Source organism: Octodon degus, unplaced genomic scaffold (assembly GCF_000260255.1).
Source record: "Octodon degus isolate 3935 unplaced genomic scaffold, OctDeg1.0 scaffold00010, whole genome shotgun sequence".
Classification (NCBI taxonomy): domain Eukaryota; kingdom Metazoa; phylum Chordata; class Mammalia; order Rodentia; family Octodontidae; genus Octodon; species Octodon degus.
The window spans coordinates 3439272-3453336 of NW_004524586.1; the positions used below are offsets into that span (position 1 = coordinate 3439272).

Sequence of the window (14065 nt, forward strand, 5' to 3'; positions counted from 1 at the left end):
AAACTTTTCTCAAGTACTTTATAAAAGGATCTTAGAAATCTAGCCTAAATGATTGTAGTTGCAGACGATAGAAAAGATTTTCTGTGAAGATAGTAAGTAGGGTAACTGACAGCTTTTAAGAAACCCTTGCTAAATTCAGCCCCCTAAAGTGTTGAATTCCTTCTGCTCACAGCCTATCACTGAGCACGTGAACTGACCCTAGTCCATCTTTTGTAGCCATAATGTTTGAAGATGGTCTCAAATAACCAAACTTACTTGGCCCATTTGCCCACTAACTGCATTATTCTTTATTATAATTCAACTGTGAAGATATAATGTAAAGTTTATGTATTGTGTACTGAATTTCACTTAAGAAAATATTTGTATTAAAACTTCATATTGTATATCCTATCAGAAGAAAATACTAAGTGGCTATCCTTTGGATTTGCAGAATACATTCCATAATGACCACATAATTCAGCATTGACTATGGTTTAGCTGTAGACAAAGTGGGGACGGCAAAGAAATATTTATAGACTTTATCCTTACAAAGGTTTTTGTCTGTTAAGGGAGAGTAGATATTTATCAAAATGCTATGATAAAGGTAGAATACAAGAAGAACTAGAAGATAGATCTTTTACCGAGTTTTCATTGTTTTCTCCCTCCTTATCAGTGTATGTTGCAATATATAATAAATACACTCATCATGGGAAGTGGTGCGCGTGTGCATTGTATATGAAGACTGAATGGACTGCATGTGTAAATGTCTCAACTGCACAGGCTCTAGCCTGAATGACGATGTCTAACCCACATAGTGCATGCAAATCACAAAGTATTTCCTTGTGTCAGTGTGTTAAGGAATGTAGAGGTCAGAGGCATTCCTGGAATTCCGTGGTTTATTAATGCACAGAAGCTTTTCGAATGGGCAGATGAAGTCAGAATTGATCCAAATGACCCAGAATATTCTGATTTAATGGAATTTATTATGGTAAGTCACAGAAAAGAGCAATACTGTAAATACGTTCTATTTCCTAAGCTCCACCTCTCTACTCCTCCATAGTTTGCTGCGTACATTTTTAGACACCCAAGGACATGTAAAAATAGTCTGGTGGACAGATGCAGTTTTTAGCTTACAGTATTATAAAGGCAATTAGATATTCAGCAATTGAAATAATTCCTCCTTTGGGCCTGATGGACTCCCCCGGTATTCGTGCACAGCACGTCCAGCCAGCGAATCCTCCAGCTAGCGTCTGTTGTCCGTTTGTCGCGGGCCAGCAGGTACTGCAGATGTCAGTGTGACTTCCTGGTGCACTCTTTCCCTCGGGCTGCATGGTCTGCTCACCTGCGGTGCTTCCTGTAACCAAGGGAACTGGGCTGTGCGGCACGCACCGGCTGTCCTCATGCGCTTACCCACGTTGCGGCATTACCAGAAGGGCTCCCACTGTGCCACTCCAATGCGCTTTGCAAGTCTCATAAATGTCTTCATATGCACTGTCTTAGATATGCACTGTGTTCTGACCCTCCTGTCAACTAATTTTCTGTTTATCTGTCTGTCTTTCTCTTTCTTTCTTTTTTCTTCCTTCCTTCCTTTCTTCACTCCTTCCTTTCTTTCTAATAATCTGTTATGATACTATTCACTTTCTGCTATTCGTTCATGTGGCTTAACATTCCTTTTTATTTTTGGTACCCAGGACTGAATAGGGACTTTGTGCTTGCCAGGCAGGCGCTTATGCTGCTGAGCTATATCCCTGGCCCCTTATCTTTCCTTATACAACTACAGCTAATAATATTTTTCTCTCTGATGGCAACCAGCTGTATTCTTTGCATTTACTATGCGCTTGTTTGCATTTGATAAATGAAGGCAACTCATAAATTAGATTGCAGAAATTAAGCTTTCCTTAACTGGAGCAAATGGTTACAGTACAGAAATACTGATCTTTCCTCGGGTCTTCGGGCAACCAGATAAAAAATTTACCTTTGAACTCTGTGTAGAACACTATTTTCATTTCCCATGTAGGTCATGCCCGAGCGGATGTCGGAAAGCCTTGTAACAGGACTGGGCACTTCCGCAGGTCCTGGCCCTCTGCAGACCCAATTGCTCTGTTCCTACTTGTATTATGAATCTTGTATCTCACAGTGGGGATGCTTAAAAATACTTCTTATTTTAAAAAATTACTATCTCAAGATTTCACATTATTGTGTTTACAGTATATAAGACAAAAAGGTCAGACTATCCCACAGTATTTCCGTCTTGAACAACTACAAGATGAATTTAACTTTGTTTCTGAGGAAGAAATGAAAAAGAGCAAACGTTTTCAGCTTCTGCAACTTAGAAACGCGGGTCAGTTAGAGAGTTTCCTCCTGCAGCAAGTGCCCCTCTATGATGGAGAGATTCCAGATTTAGTCTTTCAGGTACTGATCTCTATTTGAATATGCTTTCTTATATGACAAAGTTAATACTTTGATGCTTTAAATCTTAGGGTTTTTAAAATTATTTTTAACTAGTATCTGGAGACAGATCACCCTAACCCCATTATGGCCGTTTTTTAAGCATCAAGAAGGAACAAATCTCCCATATTTTGAAAAAAAATTGCTTAGCTTGGCTTACCATTTAGTATTTGACAATTTAGTACCAAAATCTTTGAAGTATGTTTTAAATTTACTTCATTGTTGTATTTTTGTTATTATGTTGCATTATATTTGGTTATTTTATTAATTTAGTAGCAACTCTTGGGGCTAGAGAAAAAAACTATTGCAATTAATTTACACAATGATTATAGGGTGCATCTCAATTTCAGAATTTTTAAAATATGTGAAAATGAAAGAAAAACAAGTCTTGTCTCGCGGTGTGCCACGCCTGGCTGCCGAGACCTGGCGAGAGCTGCGGCACAATCTCATCCCAGTTCTGCCTTTAATAATTCCATTTGCTGCCGGGGGGATCTATGCCACGAGGCACCAAGTGCCACCAATCGGAGCTTTTCCTCCCACTTCAAGAGAACCCACTGTTAATCACCAGCATGCCACCAGTTTTACACTAGAGGAATTAAAGGAAGTGGTTTTTGTACAAATAACTAGTTGAAGTAATTCTAGTACTTGAAGTTACTAAGATTTAGTCCGAGAGTATAGGAATTAGTTTTCCATCTCTGAAACCAATATCTATGCAGTAGAATTACCACTAGAGAGCGATATCAGCTAATTTATTTATTTTTATTTTTATTTATTTTCATTTTATGTATTTGGTACAGGGTCTCACTATGCAGCTTGGACTCATAGTGATCCTCCTGTTTTCAGGCTCCCCAGCGCTGGGATTTCAGGTGTGTGCCACCAGGTCTGGACTGACCCAGGCGCAGCATGCAGGACAGGGGATCGAACCCTGGTCCCTGTGCTTGCCAAAGCAGGCACTTAGTCTACTTAGCTGTCTTGCTGGCCCTTGATTTCAGCTAATTTAGATAAAGGTATAAGAGCCTGATGTCCACTCAGCCCCGTTAAGGACACACAACCTACGCAGGGCTCATCATCTGTGAGACACAAATTGCAGTGGGAGTGTGCTCACTCTCAGTCAGGCGGGATTCTGGCATTCGTCAGTAAGGCTCAGAGGTGAAGAGAGAAACGCACGGTGACTTTTCTCCCACCTGGTCCTAACCAGGCCGGAACCCGCGTAGCTTCTGAGATCAAAAGAGATTGGAAGCGTTCGTGCAAAGTGGCTTCTTTCATCTCATTTTTGATCCACAAATTTTTTCTCAACCACTATTCTATTTTAAAAATGAATAGACCTCATTCTAGAAACAAGTAGACTATAGTCACACATGTTTTATCTAGTTCTTGGAGAGTCAGACACTATGCCAGTGCCAGAGTACGGCCATTGTCATCTACATGTGAGCTGAAGTGAGTCATGGCATCTTGCTGTCAGTACACTGTATTTGAACAGTATATCGTATTTGATTTCGGTACATCATCTGAGGGTGAGACTTGCATAAATTCTAAATTAATTCTCTGTTTAGGATCATGAAAGTCAGGTAGAAATGGATATGTCTATGTCGAATGTCAATTCTATTACTGCACAAAGGATTAATGCCATCAATTTTCTGGAAAAGGTAAGGGAAATGACACCGTATTACGAAGTTATTTGTCATTGCTTTTATGCAAACTGATCTGCTGGACACATAGCAATACTCCTTTCCCTGATAATCAGGTGGACAACTGGGAGTCGGACTCTCTTTCTGAACACTGAGTTTTCTAGTCTCTTAAGATTTATTTTTCAGCTGAGGCGATATCTCAGTGGCATAAGTACCTGCCTGGCAAGTGCAAGGTCCTGAGTTTGATCCCCAGTACCAAAAAAAGACCTACTTTTCAGATGTAGGTTACATCATTGTCCATGAAGTCATTAATAAAGTACATTCTAACTTCTGGTCAGACATGAATGTTACACACCTCACAAAGTTCACTTTTTTTTTTGTATTTTAGGGATGGGTCTACAGGGTGTTTAGGGTCTAACTACTAGATCGGACTTGTAGTGATCCGCCTGTTTACAGCCTCCCATGTTCTGGGATTACAGGCATGTGCCATCACATCCAGTCTCAATCACCCTCTCAGGGCGCCCCAGGGGCGGGGCCAGCACAGCAGGCCTGGGGATCGAACCCCTGGCCTGCTGTGCCTGCTTGCAGCCCCTTTAATCTGCTGAGCTATTTGGCCGGCCCTCCAAAGTTCACTTTAAGCCCTCCATTATCACTGGCTGGTGCTTCGCCCTACCCTTGCTGCTCATTCTGCTTCACCAGTTAGAGACATAAAAGAAAAGTTGGGATGTATTTTAATAATCATGAAAAGTAAAGACCTGACCTTGCTCACAAGAAAAGAGAGCTCATATCCCCCTTACCTTTCTCTTTTTTATGTACGGGGAAGCCGAAAAGGAAGGAGAGCAGAGAATCAGTAAGAGGGCAAGAGAAAAGTGATGCTAAAGGTGCTTAAAATTTATTTAGAAATCCAGGGAAGGCTGTTTAAGAAACTTTTGTAGTTAGATTTCAACTCCTATAAAGACTTACTTGCTATCTTAGGCTAGTTTAGTACTAAGACATTCTGAGTTTAGATTCTCATAGGAGACGTCTGATAAGAGCAACTGTTGCTAGTGTGTCAGAGGTGAAATCTGCATAAAAATAAAGCAAGAAGTAAAGAGTTCTGTGGCAGGTGACATGTAATATAAGTTGTTCAAGAACGTTCATGGAAGGGTAATACTTCAAAAATGAGCTACAGCTTGTTTAGACTTAAAGGAGGTAAAGGAGTTACTCCTTGTCGTGGAGTTTTGGAAGGGGAAAAAAAACCTACTGAGATAACGAATCCACATGTAAAAACTCTGAGGGAAACACTCCTGGCGGAGGGAGAAGCAGCAGAGATCCCAGTCTGGAGGACGCCGAGTGAGACAGGAAAAGAGCGAACGGTCGTGAGGCCAGAGGAGGCTGGCCCACTTCTAGGGGAACAATTTGCTACCCATGTGGAAGGCTAATTTTCACGACCTAGTTACGTTTTTCCCATTCTCACAACCCCATTTTTCGCTCTGATTCAAGCAGGCTGTTAGATGCTCTATACTACATCCAGAAGGACTTGCAGCGTGTCAGAAAGCAAAGAACACTTGCCTGATGCTTTGCTTTCTGATATTGGATCTCAAAGACTAACGCATTATGAAGAAAAAGAGAAAGGAGAAAAGAGGAATTTTCTCTGATTAAAAAGGCTATTTTCATAGATCTTAGAAGAGTCAGGATCTGTTGCCAGGGCTTAGAGAGTTGGCTTTGCTCACATTTCTCCGTCTGCCCTACAGTGTACCTGGCCACAAACACTCTTTGTCAAAGGGGCTGAATGAAGTCTAGCCTGAGCACTTACTTCCCGGCCCAAATGACAGAGTGAGGGTTTAAGGTCAGCATGGGACTGACTCAAAGGAAATACAGAACTGTGGTCAGATTTCTTGGAGTTTGAAGGTCAAGATTTGTGTCCATTACCAGTGGCTTGTGCAGAAATTAGTTTACAAGACACTCATCTCCTTTGTTTTTGTTTTTTGTTTTTGTATTTAGGACAGGGTCTGTAGGGTCTACAGGGTCTCACTAGGTAGATCTGACTCATAGTGATTTTCCTGTTTTCAGCCTCCCAAGTGCCGGGATTACAGCTGGGCACCACCATGCCCAGTCTCACTCGCCCTCTCAGCATGCCCCACGGGCGAGGCCGGCACAGCCCACCAGGGATCGAACCCCCGCCACTGCGCTCTGCCAAAGCAGGTGCTTTAGTCCGCTGAGCTCTCAGGCTAGCCTTCATTCAGCCCCTTTGACAAAGAGTGTTTGTGGCCAGGTACACTGTAGGGCAGACGGAGAAATGTGAGCAAAGAAAATGAGATGAGAGTAAACAGACATAGAAAGAAAAAAGTGGAAAGAGTGAATTTGCTTTGGTGTGGTAGTGTCAGTTGTGAATGATTTCATGGTAAAACAGAATCATACTTCACTCATTTAAACCCCTTCTATTCATTGCCTGCAAAATCTAGGAGTAAAATATAATGATGCCAGAAGTATTATAAGTACTTAATCTTAAAAATAAATGATTTTCTTTCAATTCTGTGGATTTTTTTTTAGGAAAGAAGGTCAATAATGAAAAGAATCATCAAAATTAGCAAATTTAACTTGTCAGACATTGTGGCTGATTATGAAGAAATTGTATCTTCAAGGTAATATAAAAAAATCAAATGAGAAATATAACATTTTAAACCTCCTTTGAAATCCTTCGAGTTCTTTATTTTTATATTAAGTTACCTGTCAAAAGATGCAGTTTCAGATTATAAAATAAGATATACTTAAAATATATTTGACAATTTTGAATTGACATTTCAGAATGTGTACATGATGTTTTTAAAATTTAGTATTATAAGTAAGTTTTTCATCTTTTTACTGATGGTTTTTAGAAAAGAAGAAAGAAAATATCTTAGTCCCAAACTGTTTTGCCCTCAGATTTTCTTATTGTGAGACTGCTACTTGGTAAGCTATTGCTTGTCGTCCGAACCCTGTAATCTCCTCCGGGCAAATTTGACAATCCTGAGTTGTGTGGGGCACCGAGGCCTACAGCGAGCAACGGGGGGGCTTTCGCCGAAGCAGTACGGCTCATGTCGTGTCCACGTGTGAACCTTAAGCCTGTGAACAGGAGCAGGTCTGCCGAGTCGCGGGAAGCGTCCCGGAGGATGCGCGCAAATGCTTAATACTGCCAGCGAAGGTTGACTGGGCCAGGATGCCGGAATCTGTTGGCTTGAGGTTTAGTCCTTGGAGAAAAGGGGTGTGACTGCATAATTCTGTGGGTTTTGTTACCATAGTTGACAGTATGTGTAAATTAACTCTGGTTTTAGAGCCGTGGAGACAGAATCTTCAGTCACTTACAAGAGAAAGAGTACTGAAAAAATGAGTAATTTCCTGAAAGAACATCATGTTTTGTGACTTTAGCTTTCATCCTTGTCTTGTGCTGGAGCACGTGCCCAAAGAACCAGAGTGGCACGTTGTCGCCCAAGATGAAGAAGTGCAGCATTTCTTCCTTTTTGTGAAAAAAAAAAAATTCCTTCCTGGGTATAAATTAACTGTTTATATCATAATTAAAATAATATGATTCAGAATAATGTCCTCATTGGTAATCAAGCTACACCATTCTGCTCATTTCTTTCTTCTGTAGCCAGCTGACACACGCAATTTGTAAGTTTGTTGAACCACGAAGAAAGTTAAAACCTCGGAGGAAAGAAAGGAAAAGAGTCACAGCACAGACTATTTCTGATGGAGATATTAAAATTCTTATAAGAATATTGAGGGCCTATAATATTCCTACCAGGAAAACAACAGTCAATAGGTAGGGATTGAATACACTCCAATTTTTAGAATTGCATGTGATTTATCTTAAATTCCTTGATCTTATTTGTTAAGCTTTCCACTTTATTAATGTTTTACACACTTAAAGGTAATAAAAGTTAAATAGTCATGGCTGTTGTTAGTGCCTTGTGTTAGTTTGTAAAAGTCTGAGATTCCAAAATAATTTTAAGGTGTAGAATTTGTCACATGCTCAGCTTCCCAAGCTATAGCAAATAAATTCTTTCTGTCACTATTTTTATTGTGACAAAATTCTGCTGTGACAGACTTCTGAAGCTTCTGCTGCCAACCACTCTATTGCATGCCACTGTCCCCTGTCCACAGTGGAAGGAGAGGCTAGAAAAAGTAGGGGGGACACCAAGTTTGTGTTAGGAAACACCCTAGAAAAGCTGTGAGACAGATGGGCATGGTTCATGAAGCCGGCATTACTGCAGTTGCGACCTGTTACCTTCTGGACTTGTAGGTGACTTTTGGCCTCGTAGGATTGTGCTTATGCCTTTGGTGTGTGCTTGCTGGGGCTGATGTCCTTCTCTGGATGAGGACATGAGGGCTTCAGGGGACATCAGCAGTCGATATTAAGTGCTCATGTACATTCAGTGTGTGCTACATATTTGTTATCTTACATATTTAGTGTTATATATGAATGATATATTATAAATATTTGGTCACAAAGTGCCTCAGGGCTATCTGGTAGCCTTTTCTATACATGTTTAACACATATGTACTCTTCTTGCATTATTTTATGCTCTCTTCCACTCAAAAGTTGTACACAAAAAAAACCCCAAAATTTTCCCTATAGGATATTAGTCTGTATTTAAAATACAAGTTTGGTCTGTGTTTTACAAACCACAAGCTTATTCATTAATAGAATCGAATATTCTCATAACACATGAATATTTCAAAGACTCTTTTATCATATAAGGACATACAAAATCATTTTCTATGGTCATTTACAAAAGACTAATGTAAAAAAGTAAGATGGATATAGCCTGAAATTATCATTTGCTTTATTTATTTCCCTTTGCTGAATAGAAGTGAAGGTCTTATCATAGCCTGGATCTACTGCATAGTTCAGTTTTGGGGCCACTTTTCCAGAGTACTAAGGATTGAATATTTAGTTCTAACCATTGATGTAAGATATGACAAAAACTCTAAGGTCCAAGGTGACAGAATTGTATATTTACATAAGCATAGAAAAATAATGACACCTGCCTACTAAAGCTAATATTAAAATTAATTAAAGTGTAGGTCTCTATATTGTTTTCCTTGAAGAGTCTTGGACATGCCTGCTTATTTGAAATCATCTATGCCTTGCTTCAGACATAAAGCATCAACCAGATCAATAAGCTCAGATATCTTAAATGAGGTAAGTACTTAACATGTCAATAAAGAACAGTATTGATTACGTTGCTCTAAATTGCCATATCTGCTCACTGGTCTCTCTATAACTATTTTCTTTAGATTCCAGTTTCCTTTCTACAACTTAGAAGTCTCCCTCATACAATGTAACTCTTAACCATTCATTCGCTCCTGTCAGGGTCTACACAAGAGCGTACAAGCTCCTTAGCATGAATTCTGTTCTGGCTCTTGACCGACAAGCAGCCCTATCTCTCTCCTCCTCCTGGCCATGCAGACACTGCTACAAGGCCTACACCAGTCATTTCTTTGCCACGAATGGCCTCCATACAGTTCCATATTCTTGACAATCCAATCTCTACTCAACAGGTCAAAGCCAGAGCCTAAGCAACAACTTCTCTATGACGGCCTCTTCATCTGGAAACTCACTCATTCTTGCTCCTGTGTAACACTTTGACTAGAATATGTTTCTCTTGGTATTTTTCTTGTATTTCATTGCACACTTTTACCTGCTTATGTTCTCCTGGCAAACTTTATTTTTTTTATTTTTTTTTATTATTTATTTTTATTTGAGAGAGAGAGAGAGAGAGAGAGAGAGAGAGAGTGTGGTGTGTGTGTGTGTGGCCAGCTCAGCCCACCAGGGGGCGGGCTGGCTGGCATGTGGTGCTGGGGGATTGAACCGCGGTCCCTGATGCTTTGCCAAGCTTGTTCTAAGTAGGTGCTTTAGACCACTGAGCCATCTCTCCAGCCCCGCTGGCAAACTTTAAAATCCTTAAGGGTCAGTACTATTTGCCTTTGACTCCTAGTAAAGTACCTGATACAAATAGATGTTTATTAAATTAATAAATGAATAACGGATATTTAGAAAACTGAAAATATTAAGCCATCTAGTTACCAAGAAATTCCCCATCCTTCTACCCTTATCAACTGCATAAAATATTGTAAGAATCTAATTAATGTTTATGTTTTTCAGGATACTGTACACCCTTTCATAGAAGTTTCTTTTCAACACACTGTGTATCATACCAACACAGAAAGTGGATCTCACCCCTGCTGGAATGAAGAAATTAAAGTAGATTTTACGTAAGTTGGAATCCATATTTCTTTAAAAATGTATTTATTTTCTTGGGGCTGGGGAGATGGCTCAGTAGAATAAGTACTTCCCTGGCAAACACAAGGGTCTGAGTTCAATCCCCGGTTCCGCAAAAAAAAAAAAAAAGTATTTATTTTCTTGAACCATTTATTGAAAATAATGCCTGAAATAGGTTTTACTTTTAAGCTTTAAAATTATGAAGTATTAAACCCACATAAGCTTTTATATGTGTAATATATATGTACATGTGAATTCTGAAGGCAAATAGTGAAACGGATACCTACGTACCTAATACCTAGCTTAAAGATAGAGTATGACCAATATTTCTGAAGGCTCTCTATACTGTTACCTAATTGTATTGCTTTTCTTTCCTCCCAGAAGTATGAGCCATTAATTTTTATTTGTTATTTTCAGTATTACTTCATAGTCATTTGTCCCCATTATTTACTTAATCATGTTTTTTTGACTTCATGCAAATTGAGCCATGCTAATGTATTTTTTGCAATCTTGTTCTTTATTCTTCTTTTGAGAGAATCATCCATGGTCACAATTATACTTTAGCTGTTTGCTCTTATCTGAATGTATCTACTAAGATCCAAATCTGAGAAGCTTGTACGCAGAGCAGCTGTGTTGGAAAGTGGGGCCTAACGGGGTTTTAGACCAAGAAGGAATCCACCCTTAAAAATGGATTTGTGCTGTTTATTGCATTTATTTATTTTTTTTGCGGTACTGGGGATTGAACTCAGGACTCTGCACTTGCCAGGCAAGCGCTTACTCTACTGGACTATCTCCCCAGGCCCTGTGCTGTTTAAAAATGGCTTGAAATCAAGGTTGACAGAAGGCAAAGTAATGACTATGTAGAAAGCTCTCCACAACACAGCATAGTCAAGATTGCAGATGTTTAACAAAAAGGCAGAATCTTACAAGCTCTCACACAATACTGTCTGTTAAGGCTTGTGTCTACTTGTCCTCCCAAAGCCTAATGCAGTCGGGGGGCGGCTTCCGGAGTCCGTGATTGATTCTAGTTCCAATGCTGGGACTGCAGGTGTGAGGGCCACACCACGGCCCTGGGGTGAATGTGCATTACAATATAAGGAGGGGAGAGAGGCTCACTAGCTGCCTGGGCTGCTGCCACTCCCCTTGTTCTTCCTGCTTTGCTGCCTCCATGAACTGCTGCCCCTGCCAAGTGCCACTCTCCTTGGAGCCATCCACATATAGACTGAAACTTTCACTAACTGTGAGCTAAATAAACCTTTCCTTCCTTAATTTGGGGTGTCAGGTATTCGTCCCAGCAATGAAAGAAGAGTAAAAACATCACTTATACAGGTCAACCTGTTAGGGTTACAGCATGTTTAACACAAACTTTAAAGGTCAGAAAAACTGTAAGTGTTTCAAGCCCTAAAAAAACCAAGACTAATATATTCCAACCTAGACTAATATATTCTGCAAAACTATCTCTCAAAATGGAAAGAGAAATACAAACATCCTTGATAAAGAACATTTTAAGAGCTTTATGAACACTAAACAGGGCTGCAAGATAGCTCAGCAGACTAAGCGCCTGCTTAGGCAAGTACCAAGACAGGGGTTCCATCCCCAGGACCACATGCTGTGCTGGCCCTGCCCCTGGATGTGCTGAGCTGGGCACCAAGACCAGGCATAGTGGTGCACACCTGTAATGCCAGTGCTGGGGAGGCTGAAAACGGCAGGATCACTGTGAGGCCGAGCTACATAGTGAGACCTTTTACCAAATTTAAAGAAAAAGAAAAAAACACTAAACAGCATTCCAAAATTACTCAAGAATATCCTAGACAGAGAAAACAAAGTCAGAAAGTTAAATGGAATGAATACATCAAGCAAGACGAGTAGCTTAACAAAAAAAGAAAAAATAAAGGAGTCAACAACAGAAAAGGAACATAATCACAGGAATAAGTCAATACTTTTTCAGTAAGAACTTGGAATGTGAATCACTCCAGCTCCCCAATTAAAAGACATTGACTTGCAACCTGGATCAAATAACATAATTCAACAGCTTATTGTATTCAAAGAACTCAACAATCCAAAAAAGAAATGTGTAGATTTAAAACCAGAGCGTGGAAAACAATATTCCATACACCAGCGCTTCCAATGGCAAGAAGAAGCCAATTTTATTGTTATACAAGGCAAACTTTCAGCTGAAACTGTAGGCAAAAATAAGTGAAATAAAATAAACTTTTAAAAAACTGTAGGCAAAGAAAGTCACTACGCCCTAGTTATGAGAACAGTTTAGCAGGAAGAGGTAACGACAATCAGTGCACCAAGGCTAGGGGCGCCTGCCTTCATGAAGCACTGCTGGACACAGAAAGATCAAAGGAGCGTCAACACAATGACAGAGACAGAACCTAAGGAATACACAGTTGGAATGGGGGGAGGAGAAGAGGTAAGGAAGAAGAGGAAGGAGATGACATCATGCCTGTATAGACACAGAATAGCTAAGATGATTTTAGCTACCAGAGCGTGGAAACAATTTACTAATTACTATTAGGGGTTCCATCCCCAGGAATGACTATGAAGAAAGCTCTCCACAACACAGCATAGTCAAGATTGTAGATGTTTAACAAAAAGGCAGAATCAGTTACTAATTTCTATCAGTTTTTGAAGGTAGTACTTAATTAGTAACTTAATCAGTTACTTAATTAGTGACTTAATCAGTACTTAATTAGTAACTTAGTTACTAATTTCTATCAGTTTTTGAAGGTAGTACTTAATGCTTAAAATTTTTATTTTGACCAGTTTTATATGCTTGTCGCTGTAATCTGAGCAACTACAATGAAGACAGCAATGTGTAATGTAACAAGCACTGTTGAATACGTATCATCTTACTTTTTTATTTTTTTTAGTAAGGAGTCTACAGGGTCTCACTACACACATCAGACTTGTACTGATCCTCCTGCTTTCACCTCCCAAGCACTGCGATTACAGGTGCGCGCCACCACATCCTGCCTCAGTTGCCTCTCAGCGCACCCCTGGCACAGCACACATGGGATCAAGTCTGGTCCCTGCATCCGCCTAAGAAGGCACTTTCATCTGCTGAGCTATCTGGCCAGCCCTTTTATTTTAAAATTGTACTTTATTTCTAATGTGTTACCTATTATTTTTCTATTCTCTTACAATAAGTTAAAAACAAAAAATAAATATATACAAAGTGTGCTATCCTATTACAACAGAATATACATTATCTTTGGAATTATAAAGAACTTTCTTCCAAAATAAACACATACTAGTCCACAAAGCTTGCTTAAAAAACTACAAAAGAATTGAAATCATCACAAGTACAGGAGCACCTTGGTTCATGAACTTAATTCTTCCCAGGATTCTGGCTGCAAACCGAACTAGACAAGAGCCAAAGCAATCTTCCCCAGAAGGCCGACACTGAACCTAATTATTGAATGTGATACAGGTTCACTGTTGATCTTTGGGGGAAAATCTATTTGATTCTGTCCAATTCAGTTTGTGACCAGAACTGTGGAAAGAACTGCGTTTGGGGACAGAGGTACCACTGTGCACCACCAGTTCATAGCACGCTGATACTAGATTACAAAAGGAACCACCCCAGTTTTACAACTTGACATTAAATGACACACTCCTGTAACATGATGAGCAATAGAAGAAAGCAAGAAAGAACATTTGAAATTGCTAGAATCAAACAATAATGTCAGCATAGTGCATCAGAACACATGGGGCTTACTGAAAGCAGTTCTGAAAGGGAAACTTACTGCTGTGAGAG

The 14065-nt window shown here is 39.8% G+C and overlaps 1 protein-coding gene across 1 annotated transcript in view; it reads left to right on the top strand.

Moving 5' to 3' along the window:
• Cc2d2b (coiled-coil and C2 domain containing 2B) overlaps positions 1-14065 on the top strand; it is a 95310-nt gene that overhangs the window by 35917 nt on the left and 45328 nt on the right. Inside the window, exons 17-23 of the mRNA XM_023709075.1 lie at positions 829-967; positions 2188-2391; positions 3981-4073; positions 6588-6679; positions 7666-7836; positions 9126-9219; positions 10183-10292. Coding sequence (XP_023564843.1) covers positions 829-967; positions 2188-2391; positions 3981-4073; positions 6588-6679; positions 7666-7836; positions 9126-9219; positions 10183-10292 — 903 coding nt within the window. The remainder of the gene's footprint in view (positions 1-828; positions 968-2187; positions 2392-3980; positions 4074-6587; positions 6680-7665; positions 7837-9125; positions 9220-10182; positions 10293-14065) is intronic.